Source organism: Sciurus vulgaris (genome assembly GCF_902686455.1).
Source record: "Sciurus vulgaris genome assembly, chromosome: 5".
Taxonomy (NCBI): Eukaryota; Metazoa; Chordata; class Mammalia; order Rodentia; family Sciuridae; genus Sciurus; species Sciurus vulgaris.
This window is the reverse complement of record NC_136465.1, coordinates 103464849-103478953: the sequence shown is the minus strand read 5'-3', so window position 1 is coordinate 103478953 and position 14105 is coordinate 103464849. Positions and strand designations below refer to the sequence as shown.

Sequence of the window (14105 nt, the reverse complement as noted above, 5' to 3'; positions counted from 1 at the left end):
ATGGAATCCTGAAGTGAGCAAGAGTTTTGGGATCAATTTTGAAAACAGTCTTTGGAATATTTCCATCTATAATAAGTTTTATGTGACACTTAAATAAACACATCAAACATCACATAATCACCTGCACCAAACACTTACATCTGGAAAAAATGGACTTTAAAACAAAAACTACAGGAGATAAAGTCACCTCATAATGATTACAGAATTCAACCATAACATTTAAATCTATGTGCACCTAATATCAGAACACCCAATTTTATAAAACAAACATTAGATTTAATATTATTAGACTCTATAAAGGGAAACATAGAATCTAATACAATAATAGTGGAGAATTTCAACATCCTACTTTTATCAAAAGACAAAGCATCCAGACCAAAGGAAAAAAAAAAAAAAATTCAAGAATGAACAATAGTTAAACTATACTATTGACCCAATGAACTTCATAGATAGTTATAGACTGTTCCACCCAACAACCACAGGATACATACTCTTTTCATCAGCCCAAGGAACTTTCTCCAAAATAGACCCTGTACTAGAGCACAAAACAAGTCTTAACAAATTTTTAGGAAGTGAAATTATATCATGTACCTTTCATAATCACAATGGAATAAAAGTTGAATTTAACATTAATGGAAATTATGCAAATGCATGAAGAATGAACACAGTTTTGAATGAACAATGAGCCATCAAAATATCAAAATGGAAATTAAACAAGATCTTAAAAAAGTGAAAATGAAACACAACATACCGAACTTATAGGAAACAGTCAAAGCAGTATCTAAGGGGAAGGTTCTAGCAATAAATGCCTGTATTAAAAAACAGAAAGTTTTCAAATAAACAACCTAATGGCACATCTGAAGAATTTAGAAAAGCTACAATAAACCAAATCCAAAACTAGTAGCAGAAATAACAAAGAACAGAGCAGAAATAAAACAAAACCTAAAAAATATATATACAAAAGATCAGTGAAGCAAAGAGCTGGGTTTTTGAGAAGATAAACAAAATTGACCAGCCTTCATAACCATACTAACCAAAAAAAAAAAAAAAAAGATAAATAAAATCAGACATGATAGAGGAGCCATTACAATGGATATCACAACCATATAAATATTCATTAGGTATTATTATTAAAAATTATAACAAATATGAAAACCTAGAAGAAATGGACAAATTTTTGAATACACATGACCTAACAAAATTGAACTATGAGTGCATTAAAAACATGAATAGACCAATAACAAGTTATGAAATTGAATCTGTAATAAATTATTTCAATAAAGAAAAATAGGACCAGATGGTTTCATTGCTGAATTTTAACAATTTTTTTTTTGGGGGGGGGACCTGGGATTGAGCCTAGTGGCACTTAACCACTGAGACACACCCCCAGCCCTTTAATTTTTTTTATTTTGAGACAGGGTCTCATTAAGTTTCTTAGGACCTCATTAAATTGTTGAGGTTGGCTTTGAACTTGCAAGCTTCCTGCCTCAGCCTCCTAAGCTGCTGGAATTATAGGCACATGTCACCACACCCAGCAGAATTTTACCAAACTTTTAAAGAACTAATTCTAATTATTTACAAACTTGCCTGAAGAATTGAATTGAAGGAACCCTTCCAAATTCAGCCTGTGGGACCAGCATTACCCTAGGACCAAGGATACATTAACAAAATACTGTGGGCCAATATTCTCAATGGACCAGATGCAAAAATTCTCAACAAAATACTAGCATCAAATTCAACATCAAACCTAAATGATCATTCACCATGATCAAATTGGTTTCATTGGATCAAATGCAAACCTGGTCCAACATATACAAATAATCATCTTAATAGATGCAGGAAAAGCGTTTGATAAAATTCAACAACTCTTCATCATAAAAGCTGTGAACAAATTAGGTATAGAAGGATAAGATGTCAACACAATAAAGGCTGTCTATGACAAACCCACAGCTAACATCATACTGAAGGGGGAAAAGCTAAACATATTTCCATAAAATTAGGAGCAAGATGAGAATGTCTGCTCTCACAGCTCTTATTTGACACAGTACTGGAAGTTTTAACCAAAACAATGGGATAAGGTAAAATACAAATAACCCAATCAATAAAAGGGCAAAATGAACTAATGAACTAAAAAGAAACTTCTCAATAGAAGAAACACAAGAAGCCAATAAACACATGAAAACATTTTCAACATCTCTAGCAATCAGAAAAATGCAAATCAAAACTATACTGATTCCCTCTCCCTCCAGTCAGAATGGCAATGATCAAAAATATGAACAACAATAAATGCTGGTGAGGTTGTGAAGGAAAAGGTATACTTGTACATTGTTGGTGGGATTGCAGACTAGTACAACCACTCTGAAAAGCAGTTTGGAGATTCTCAGAAAGCTAGGGATGGAACCACCATATGAACCAGCTGTCCCACTCTTAGGTATTTTCCCAAAAGATCTAAAATCAGCATACTACAGCAACACAGCCACATCAATGTTTATAGCAGCATGATTCACAGTAGCTCAATTATGTAATCAACCCAGATGTCCTTCAATAGATGGATTAAAGTTGTGATACACACACACACACACACACACACACACACACACACTCAATTTCTACTCAGTTATTAAAAAGAATCAAATTATGGCATTTGCTGGTAAGTGGATGGAAATGGAGAATGTCATGCCAAGTAAAATGAGCCAAACTTGGAAACTCAAAGGTGGAATGTTTTCTTTCATATTCAGAAGCTAGAGTAAAATAAAGGAAAGGGAGAGAGAAGGTTACATAGAGAACCAATCAAACACAAATTAATAGATGAGTGAAAGGAAGTCTAGAAGAGGAAGGAGAAGGAAAGGAGAGGACAGAAGGGAAAAGGGGAAGGGAAAAATGGGGATCATGAACTGAAATCAATTTCCATGCATGAATGAATTTCTCAGGATGAACCCAACTACTATGTATAACCATTAAGCTCTAATTTTAAAAAAAATAGGTAAAATGTCTATATTACCCAGTGCAATCCACAGTTTATTGTAATACCAATCAAAATACCAATGACAGACTGAATTTTTATTCATTATACACAAATAGGGTACATAATTTCATTTCCGTGGTTGTGCATGATGTAGTCATATCATTCCTGTAATCATACATGTACATAGGGTCATGATGTCTGTCTCATTCCACCATTTTTCATATCCCCCCTCCCTCTCATTTCCCTCTACGTAATCTAAAGTTCTCCATTCTTCTCTCGCCCCCCCACCGCCCCCCACCCCCACTCCCATTATATATCATCATCCACTTATCCGGGAAAACAGTCTGTAAAAATAAAAAAAATTTTAAAAATACCAATGACATTCTTCACAGAACTAGGAAAAAATTTCTAAAATTTATATGAAAGCACAAAAGATCCCAAATAGCCAAAGTAGTCTTGAGTAAAAAGACCTAAACTAGAAGCATCATGATTCCTGATTTTAAGACACATTGCAGAACATTGGTAACCAATACTGCCTAAAAACAGACACAGAGACCAAAGTAATAAAATAGAGATCACAGAAATAAACCTACCCTTCTACAACTAACTTATTCTTGACAAAGGTGCCAAAAATATACATTGAAGAAAGATGGCCTCTTCAATAAATTGTGCTGGAATAAAGATATTCACACACAGAAGAGTGAAACTTGTCTCTCGCTCTATACAAAAAACAACTTGAGATGGATCAAAGATCTAAGTGTAAGATTTGAAATTCTGAAACCACTGCAAGAAAGTATAGGTGAAAGACTTCAAGACTTTGGAACAGGCAATGATTCTCTGGATCAAAGAAAAAAAATTAGCAAATGGGATTATATGAAACTAAAAATTTAAACAAGCAAAGGAAATAAGAGTTAAGACAACATAGAGAATGGTACAAAACATTTACTAACTACTCATCTGACAGAAATCTAATACCCAGAATGTACAAGGAATTCAGAAAGCTTAATAGGACAGGTAATCCAATGAAAAGATGAGCAAATGATCTGAATAGACTCCTCTCAAAAGAAAAAATACAAATGTCCAACAAATTGATGAAAAAATGAAAATGTTTACTATCATTCATCACCACAAAAATGCAAATCAAAATTACAAGATAAAATCTCACCCCAGCTATGACTTTTATCAAGAAAGATTAAAAAAAGAAAAAAGAAATGCTAGGATGTGGAGAAAATGATCTCTCACATGCTGTTGGTGGGAATGTAAATTAGTACAGCAATTATGGAGACAGCATGCAGTTTCCTCAAAAAGCAAAAGTATATGTGCACCATACATAAGCTAGCTATCCCGCTTCTGTGTATATATCCAAAGAAGATGAAATTAGCATACCAAATCTGCCCAACTGTGTAGCACTATTCACATTAGCTGAGATATGAAATTAGCCCAGGTGGTGTCCATCAACAGATGAGTACATAAAAGAAATGTGGTATATATACATAATAGAGTATAATTCAGCCACAAAGAATGAAATCCTGTCATTTGCAGCAAAATGGGGTGGAGTGGGGAAAGGGAGGTCAGATTTGATTGGATATGCATGTATGGAAATACCACATTGAACTCTTAATGTGCACAATTTATATGTTAAAAAATTTTAAATAGTTTGATTTAAAATATATATATAACATAGATATGAATTGGGGCTACAATTCCAGACAGATGACTTTCTCAGGGTTTTGCTGTTCCTGGTAGAAGGTAGGCAGGTTTACTTCTAGATCTTACACTGAGTTATATTGCTTTAGTGCTCCCGGCTACTGGGAAGACCTACGTCTTTGAGTTCTGACCTTGCAAGTTGCTGGGATTTGTCTTCCATCTTCGATTATTTCAAGGTTGGGAAAACTGAAGCTCAAATTCCCAAAGTTCAGCAAATGCTTGCAGGAAAGCAATGGCTTTGGTGTTTTGCTTACATCTTTGTTCCCAAATGTTACTCAGCTTTCTGCCGCTGTGACAAAATACTTGAGATAAACAAGTTAAAAGGAGGAAATGTTTATTTTGGCACAGAGTTTCAGAGGTTTCAGTCCATGGTCATTGAGCCTTGTTATAGGGTCAGACACTATGATGCATGTCACTCACCTCAAAGAAACCAAGCAGTGAGACAGAGAGAACGGAAACAGGATCCCAATATACTCTTCACAGGAACGCCCCTGTGATCTACTTCCTCCACCTAGACCCCACCTCCCAATTAGTGTCATCAGCTGGGGACTGAGTCTTTAATGCATGAGCTTTGGAGGCACATTTAAGATCCAAACCATAAAACCACCCTTGCTTTGATTTTGACCTCATAATTCCTTAACATCTTATCAGATCTTTAACAATTTTAGATGTCTGCTGTAGTCTTTTTCCTTCCTTTTTTCTAACTTCCTAGTATTTAGCAGTTAGACTTCCCTAAATCTTATCATGTTAATAGAAATGAAACCTAAACCAATCTCATTCCATATTATTTTTATTAATACAAAGTCAGTTTCCTCCAACTTCAAGTCAATGTAAGCAAGTATTTAAAGTACCGGTTTGGTGGGCTGCTGAGCTAATAGCTTTCTGCTCACAAAAAACCATGAATCTATAACGCAGAAACCTTAGTCTCTTAGTTAACTCAGCAGAATGATAATGAGCAAAACATTGGTTTCACCAAGAGCGTCAAACTTCAAAACTCTCCTTCCTCTTACCAACACATGTAAATCACCTAAAAGCTATTCTAGGGTTGGGAATAAGGAGCATCTGAGAAGAATGTGTTCCTCACAACAACTGTATGGTAGTAGTGCTATTCCTTTATATCTGAGAGGGCATGGATTCAAAGAAAGATCAAACCACAGGGAATAATGAGGAAAAAAATATATTAATTCTTCTGTCCATGTAGACACAGACGGTAGATTTTCCTACAGGTTTTTGACATACAGGATTCTAGCTAGTAATTAGAGATTTAGATTGAATATTACTTTCATTTTCCATAATGCATTATTAGGCTATAAAAACCCCTTCTATGTTTCAAATCATGTCACCTTTCTTTCCTCCTAAGTTATCTCAAAAGAATAAAAGTTATATGAAAGAACAATTAAATAATTTGTAGCCCAATTTATATGATGACATTTAGAAAATAAATAGCACCTAGAAAACCAGTTTCTTTTGTGTAAAATCAATAACCCCAAAGGAAGAGGAAAAAAGTAAAATGTCAGCATTCAATGGATAAAGGACAGTTTATTTATCTATAATTGACACATACTAGTTATCTTTATGGAACATCAAAATGTATAAAATAATTAAGAGCAGTTAGTGAAAATGTGATTACATAGACTTAAAAGTTTAATCCAATAATTCACTTATGGTATCATCACGTATTACTACCACTTGTGTTTACTCTTGAACTAAATATATATTCATGAAGGCTTTTTATTGTGGGTGGCTAAAGTTTACATTTATCTTTTGAAATAAAATCCTTTTTGCTAAACACACAGTTTATTGAATGTCAAAGATACTCCCAGCTTTGCTCAAACACGAAGATACATAAAACTGAAATGATCTATTTATTTTATAAGTTTCTACTGCACCCAAAAAAGGATTGTCCAGAAATTAGCAAAAGGTTTTGAATGTGAAATTCCCATATATAATAGTGTACCACAGATATTGGTCCAGTTAGAAATGTAGCTCTGACAGTGTATGTGAAACAGACAAATTGCAAAACCCCTTATTGTAGAAAGGGAGAAAGGGAAGCAGAGGTAAAGACACATTTGTTATGATGTAAGTTACAAAGAAAAAATAATTCTATGCTAAGACAGAGGGTTTTCACCAGTGATTTTAAACCTCAGTATTGCTGTCTTCTGCTGCCCCTCCAATAACAAACAGACTAATCTAATTCCTTTTTTGTTGCATAAAAAGTATTATCCTGCCCAGAACATAAACTATCAACTGTTAAAGGCAATTCCTTGGAGGAGAAAAAAACTAAATGTTATCAATTGCACTGATCTTCATATTAGCCAATTAAACATGTCTGTGGTTAATACCACTGACAGAGTTGTACTTAATGTGTTTGTGAATTCAGTCATTTCAGACAAAACAAAATTAATGAATCATTGAAACTACCATCTTTGCTTCCATGCAAGGAAATGCCCCTGTCTCAAAGAGTGACATAAAATTTAGACCAGTGTAGTGTAGAAAAATAGATTAGCAAGTGGCAATGGAATTGGACAAAAAGGCAATGGCCTGGAAATGATGCAGAGATCATTTATCTATCCATATCTGGTCATGAATTTCACTGAAAGAACAAAGCTATAATTGGAGTTAATACCTAGATAATGGTTTCTTTTTAGGCTTCAAGTTAATTGTTTGACAAATTAGTAAAAAAAAAAAAAAAGCACCTTGGCACATGTGGATTTATTATGATGGTGTACAGGAGCCACTGCCAAAGATCCAGAACATATAATAATGGGCAAGTTATTAGAAAAATTTGCTGGGGATTGAACCCAGGGCCTTATGCTTATGAGGCATGCACTCTACCAACTGAGCTACATTCCCAGCCCCTTTTTAGTGAAGTTGGTGTCCAAATTGAAATTCCTTATGGGATGACATTTGCATGTGACTCAGCTTGGAATAAAACTGAGTAACTTGATATGTATTGCCTCAATTTATCCTCATCCCTCTGGAACATGAGTTTCAGCTCGCCATTTTACAGATGAGGAACCCAACCAGCTCTTCTCTAGCTATTTGGGCAACATACTCCAGTTCATTTGGTTCGTAAATGCTGAATCAGGAATGTTGACCCAGGTCTCCCAATTTGAAAACTTTCCCTTTTTTGTTTGTTTTGAGGTGGTAGGGATTGAACCCAGGACCTCATGCATGCTAGGCAAGCGCTCTACCAACAAACTACATCCCCAGCACATCTTTTCCATTTTTTCCCCCTTGTTATTTTTAAGTAACTTTGAAGTTTATGAAAGTAAATTGCATTTCCACTTTATATACTTTTTTATTTTATCATGATAGAAAATACTTTATTTCAGATTTTATTATTTAATGAGATGAGAAAACCCCCTTATCATTGGCATGGTCATAGCTTGTTTTTATGTTTCTTAAGCTGAAAGATCAATTTAGTATTCAAGCATTTTTCTTCCTTTCATCCTAATATCCCCCCAAATTTCATTGGCCTTTGTAGGGCAGGCCTAAGATGGCTATAATTAGGCTCCCTCACTGAGACTTCCTACCAGTTATGTTTTAGTATGTAGTCAAGGTCATAAACACTCTTATTCAAGTTAATTATGACTCCAGGTCATAAACATCTGTTTGCGAACATGTACATAACTATGTAAACTGTTGGTACTGCAACTTCTTTGTCTGACCTGCATATAAAAAAAAGCCCATGGAAAGATTTGGGTTGGGGGAGGGGGTTGCGGCTGCTCTCACCTCTGAATTAAAGTATGTCTACTATTCCAACTGTGCCCTACATCTTCTTTCACCTTCCTGGATCCTGAATCTGTTTCTCAGGGTCTGAGTCCCTGCAGGACACCCTTTTAATTTCTTATTTCATAAAATGCCATATCTATACATAAATATGAATTTTACTTGCATCTATCTGTATTGCTTAAGTATCTCCTATATAGATATTAGAATTAAGTTCTTAAGAAATGGAAAGTTGTTACAAATTTCAATATTTGACAGGATTTTTTATATTAGTAAATTAATTAATTATTCACAATAATGGGTTTCTTCCTGGCATATTTGTACATGTGTATAACATATTTGATCTTTTCTATATTCCCCTATCATCTTCCCTTCTTCAGTAAGATGCTTTTTAGAAAAAGATTTTGCTCCTAAAACAGTGTGCAAGGAATCCTTCTGCTAGAATGCTTATCTCAATATGGAGATTGTTATTGCTGCCTATTCATCCAAAGTCTATGATTATATGATTAAATATTTGTTTTGTTGCTTTTATTTCTTTATTTTTTACGTATATATTTATTTATTAGTCTTCTTTCCAGATCCCCCACTTTCTGACCAGTCTTTGCTTTTCCATACTGCTAATGAAGCATTTATCACATTGTGTGGTATTTTCATAAATAAATGGTAGCAACACCCTCTTGGGTGTTCAAATGGATAAATGCAGTGAGGTCCAAATCAGAATTACACAGGTAAGCTACTTCAGTTTTCCAGTTGCCAAATGCTATAGGATAGTGTGTTCTCAAGGAGGTCAAACAGCAGCCCCAGGACCCAGATACTGGTACTCCTTCCTTCTACCTAATGTTTGTCTTAAGCTAAGACTCCTTTAAACAGAACATTTCATGTGAGGCTGGGAATGAGGAGAGGCACTCAGGAAGAACCACCTTGTTCCTGTCTCTGCTCACCCACTCAGAAGGTACAGACCTTTGGTTCAGGTGTCTCCCTGCCTCCTTCTTGAAACACAAAGTGCTAGGAACACACCCAATTCCTAGAAAACTTAGAAAGAACCAAATATGACACTATATACTTTTAAGCAGCCAGATTCTGAATTACTAGAAAATATGGTACCCTGGCTGGGAACTGGTGAGAATGGAAAATGAGGACTCCAAGTTTTGCTGAGTTTGTGTGGTTTAAGATTTTACTGTACTTCCTACTTCTAAGTCTCCAAGAAAAACATTCCATTTCCAAGTCAGGCATTAAGCTATCTAATGTGGTGAATTACATAAAGAAGCTTAGTGCCAAAAGTTTGGAACTTCATCTTCCTTTAATATCTGAATATTTATATGTTCACCTTTAATTTAGGAAAGTTCACAATATTTATTGTTACATCTGCTGTCTTATCAATATATTTTTCTGTCCTGATGAAAAATGAGTCACATTTTAGGTAAAATAGCTTGCACACAATCAGTAGAGTGCTGGCCAAAATGAGATTCAGAGAAGCTCTCTTTCACAATTCAGATTTCTACAAAAATAAATAAATAAATAAAATCTGTTAAAATACTTATGTTTTGATAATAATTAACAGCTTTTATTATTATTATTATTATTATTTTGATTCATTATACACAAATGGGGTTTAACTTTCATTTCTCTGGTTGTCCAGGAGGTAGAATCACGCCATTTGTGTAATCACACATGCACATAGGGTTCTAATCAGGAAAGACTAAAAAAATGACCATTTTTTTGGTCTATATCAGTTATTCTAAAGTTTTATTTTTGTTTCAGTATTTAAGTGTGAACAATTCTACTTACAGAATTTTTTTTCTGAGAACTTGGAAATAGCATATAATGTGATCTTCAGAACTTTATCCTGGCATTCTGTCAACTATTTTATTACATAAAATTGAATTTAAATGTCCCATAAATTCTCAAGAAAAAAACTTCCTAGAATGCCATTAAGCCATACACAGATTAATACAAAGTTTTATATGAGATGGGTAACAGACCTCCATATGAAAATAAAACACAATCACAGAGCCTTAAAATTCATAAACATGTTTTAAAATGTTTATTGTTCCATTTAAATACAGTGTTCATTTACATGTTTTCTATACCTGTCTTTGGTAAAAAACTGCATTTACATACAAACTTACAATGAGAGAATGTCACCAGAATAAAAAGACCCAATCATGTATGCATTTTTTTGTGCTTAACTACATAACAAAGCATGCGTCACTTTGGAAAGTGGAAAATGTTTCAGGGTTAAGAGTTTCATTCTTAATAGAAAGAAAAAGTCTTTACATAATAAAAATGCCAGTCAGTCCTGGGAATATTAAATAGGCTTGTTATGCTATCACGGAGAATTATTTGAAATGAAGAATACTGGGCAGGGCCAATGGATTTAACAAAAGCAATTTTTCTGAGGTGGAAAGATTACATTTTTACATGTGTACTTGGCAGGAAGGCATTTAAATGAGTTAGGTGTAATTTAGAAGACTAGATTAGCAGCTGTTTTTACCCAATGTAGCCGAAGTTCTTCTTTAGCATTCTGAAGAGTGAGTGACATGTCTGTCCCCATGGTCTTCACAGATGTGGTAGAATTCTATATAATTTTCAAAATAGAGTTTCTATCTAAATGATGTAGGATATGCAGGGTCATAAATCTTAGGAAACTATGAGTGGAAGCATTAGAGCAAAGCAAATGAGGAAATAAATAGCAGTGAGGTGGCTTACCACTGAAAATAAAAACAAAATCATAAAAATATCACTTGAAGAATTATACATTGTATTTACACCAATAATACAAATTTCAGGATATCTACATAGTTGAAAAAATAGGAAAAGAGTGACTTCGTCTTTCCTGGATATGAGAACTTTGATATGTCGTATTTTCTCATCAGTAGTTTAAAAGGAGTTTTGTTTTAGAAGAAATTGTGTAAGATATATGGTTTGCATCAGCAACAGAGAGCTTTATTAGTGAAAACTCAATGGACTATTTATAAGTGTATATTAGTGCATTTAAAAACAATTCAATAAATAAAGTATTATGTGGGAAACTACTCAAAATATATTAATTCTAACTTGGGTAATTTCTAGAGAGCAAGCAACTGTCATGTCTTTTGTGTCTTTTTTTTTTTTTTTTTTCTTTTGAAACAGGGTCTTTCTACATATGGAGGTTAAAGAGGAATTTGTGATCTTTCTGCCTCAGCCTCCTAAGTCACCAAGATTAGAGATTAGTGATTAGAGGTGTGCACCACCATATCCAGCTAGCAATTCTGTCTTAAGCACAGAATTTAAAATAAAATGTATCTTCAGTATGAAAAACAAAACAAAAATGATCACATTGTAAATTTTAGTATTCATACTACAAATATTTTATATTTATTAATTAATCCCCCAAATTAATTAGGGCATATAGGAAATATAACACTGTATTTTAAATAGTTCTTTAGAACATATTTTCACTGGTAACTATTTTTACATATATTTAAATTAAAAATAAAACATATAAACATTTCTTCATATACACATGAGCTGTTTCAAAGGGTAAAAGTATTTCTTTCAACATAAACATTTTTAAAGAAATATTTACAAGAGATAATTTTCCTATCTAAAACCAAAGACTTCTGATGTCCTTCTTATTCAACAGACGTTCTTTTCATTTTTTCTGCTAATTCTTTTCTCACTTCAATGTGCTTTTCTAAATTTTGCACTTCATGTGGAAGATTGATGTCCCAAATAGACAAGCAAGATTGTATCTCTATAAAAAGAAAAAAAAATGAAATCATGTTTCAAAAATCCACTGTAAATTATTTTTCTCCTGCTAATTTATATTTTTCATACATAAGTACTAAACTGTTGCCATTTACAAAACTATTCTTTGACAATGTTAATAATACCTTGTAGAAAATACCAAATTTCAAGAGGCACATAGACACTTACACTATTATTTCATTTACTGAAAGAAATAGAGTTTTTTCCAATATTGATCAACATTAGGCCTCTTATGCATATAGGTAAGTTGTAAGCAAAAAAATATTCACATTTGCTTTAAATTTGAACTAGTTCTCATTTTATAGTGACTGTTTTTCTACCTATTATGAAAAATAAATATTTAACACTCCTAAATTGTTGAAACTTAATATTGAAATTTTTCTAAACTATTTACACTGTAAAGAAAATATCAATTAAAATTGCTGAAATTTAATGTTTATATGTAATGTTTACTTCAAATTTACAAAACACAATATGTTGTCCTCAATCACATCATTGCACTCTTTGGAATACAGCATTCTGTTAAATGTTACCTTTTTGTTGTTGTATACCTTCAGTAGTTTTCCGTTTGTACCCCAAAACCAGCATGACATTTTTAAGGCTTCCTTTACCAAAACAAAATACAGAAGTTTTCTGTTAAAACAATAAATTAAACTCTACCAAAAAAAAGTAGAGTTGCAATTTTTAATTATGTGAATCTAAGAAAGCAGCTAAAGCTTACTATAAAATAGGTTTAATGTTTATGTATAATTCCAACATTATACTATTAAATGGGATAATGTGCATAAAAGTACTATTTTAAGTTAATTTTTAAATTTGTTCTAATTGGTTACACATGAGAGCAGAATGTATTTTGACATATTATACACAAATGGAGCATAACTTCTCATTCCTCTGGCTGTACATTGTGCTGACTGAGTCACACCAGTAGTGTAAGCATACATGTCTGTAGGGTAATAATGTCTGCCTCATTCTACTGTCATTCCCATCCCCACAGTCCCACCCTCCCCTCACTCAGTGCTTTTGATATTGCAAGGCACAGATATGAAGCAGGTGGATGAAGAGTTGGACAGAAGCATAACTAACCCTCTGTCACAATATCATATTTTCTTTTCAAGCCATTTACTAATTTATCTGAAAAATATTCATCAAAAGTCTTGTATGTACTGGACTGTAAGCTAGGTCCAAAAACACATAGACCTAACTCATATGCAGGTTATGTTCTGGTGAAGATATTGACAATAGTAGGGGGAAAAAATCATGACTATGATCAATGCTATGTACAGTGAAGCCACATCACCATTCACCTTGTAGTCTATGTTTAAATTTATCTTTATTTTAAAATAAATCATAAGCTACTGAAATATCACTATAATTTCAAATATGAACAACCATTTGGGTTCCAGAGTACATACAAACTAAATTAGATAACAGAACAACATTGATCAAATAAGAGAGAGGAGATAATCCACGGAGACCTACTCATCTGCTTGGGTGAGCCCATCCTGGTAGTTAACAATCACCAAGAGCATTAATAGTTCCCTAGGAATTTTATAGAAAGTATGCATTAATATCTAATCTACCTCTGTGCAACTCTAATATCTATAAATGATGAACAGGAGAGGGTGCAGGAGAAACACTTTTTTTTAACATTTTCTTACAAAAGGAATCTATTTTCTTCACCATGGTCAAACATTTTATTGTTGACATACTAAACTTGTACAAACTCTACTTTTGCAGAACTAAAACTTACAGTGCTATTTTATGATCAACTTTGTATATATGATATTATGGCTTTCTAAATCAATTTATTAATCAAAGGAAGACACTGAAGTATATTTATGTGGAAAATACATTTCACATAGGAGCCAGAATAGACATAAAAGGTTGAACAAACTTATCATGATTTGTCAATATTTGTAGATTGTGGAGTTCAGCATATATTGCTACA

The 14105-nt window shown here is 33.3% G+C and overlaps 1 protein-coding gene across 1 annotated transcript in view; it reads right to left on the bottom strand.

The window, feature by feature from the left end:
• Window positions 1-11516: 11516 nt before the first annotated feature.
• The window catches only part of LRRK2 (leucine rich repeat kinase 2), a 140942-nt gene continuing 138353 nt past the window's right edge, over window positions 11517-14105 (bottom strand). Inside the window, exons 50-51 of the mRNA XM_079139252.1 lie at window positions 12688-12759; window positions 11517-12140 (exon numbers count right to left, since the gene is read on the bottom strand). Coding sequence (XP_078995378.1) covers window positions 12019-12140; window positions 12688-12759 — 194 coding nt within the window. The 3' untranslated portion in view covers window positions 11517-12018. The remainder of the gene's footprint in view (window positions 12141-12687; window positions 12760-14105) is intronic.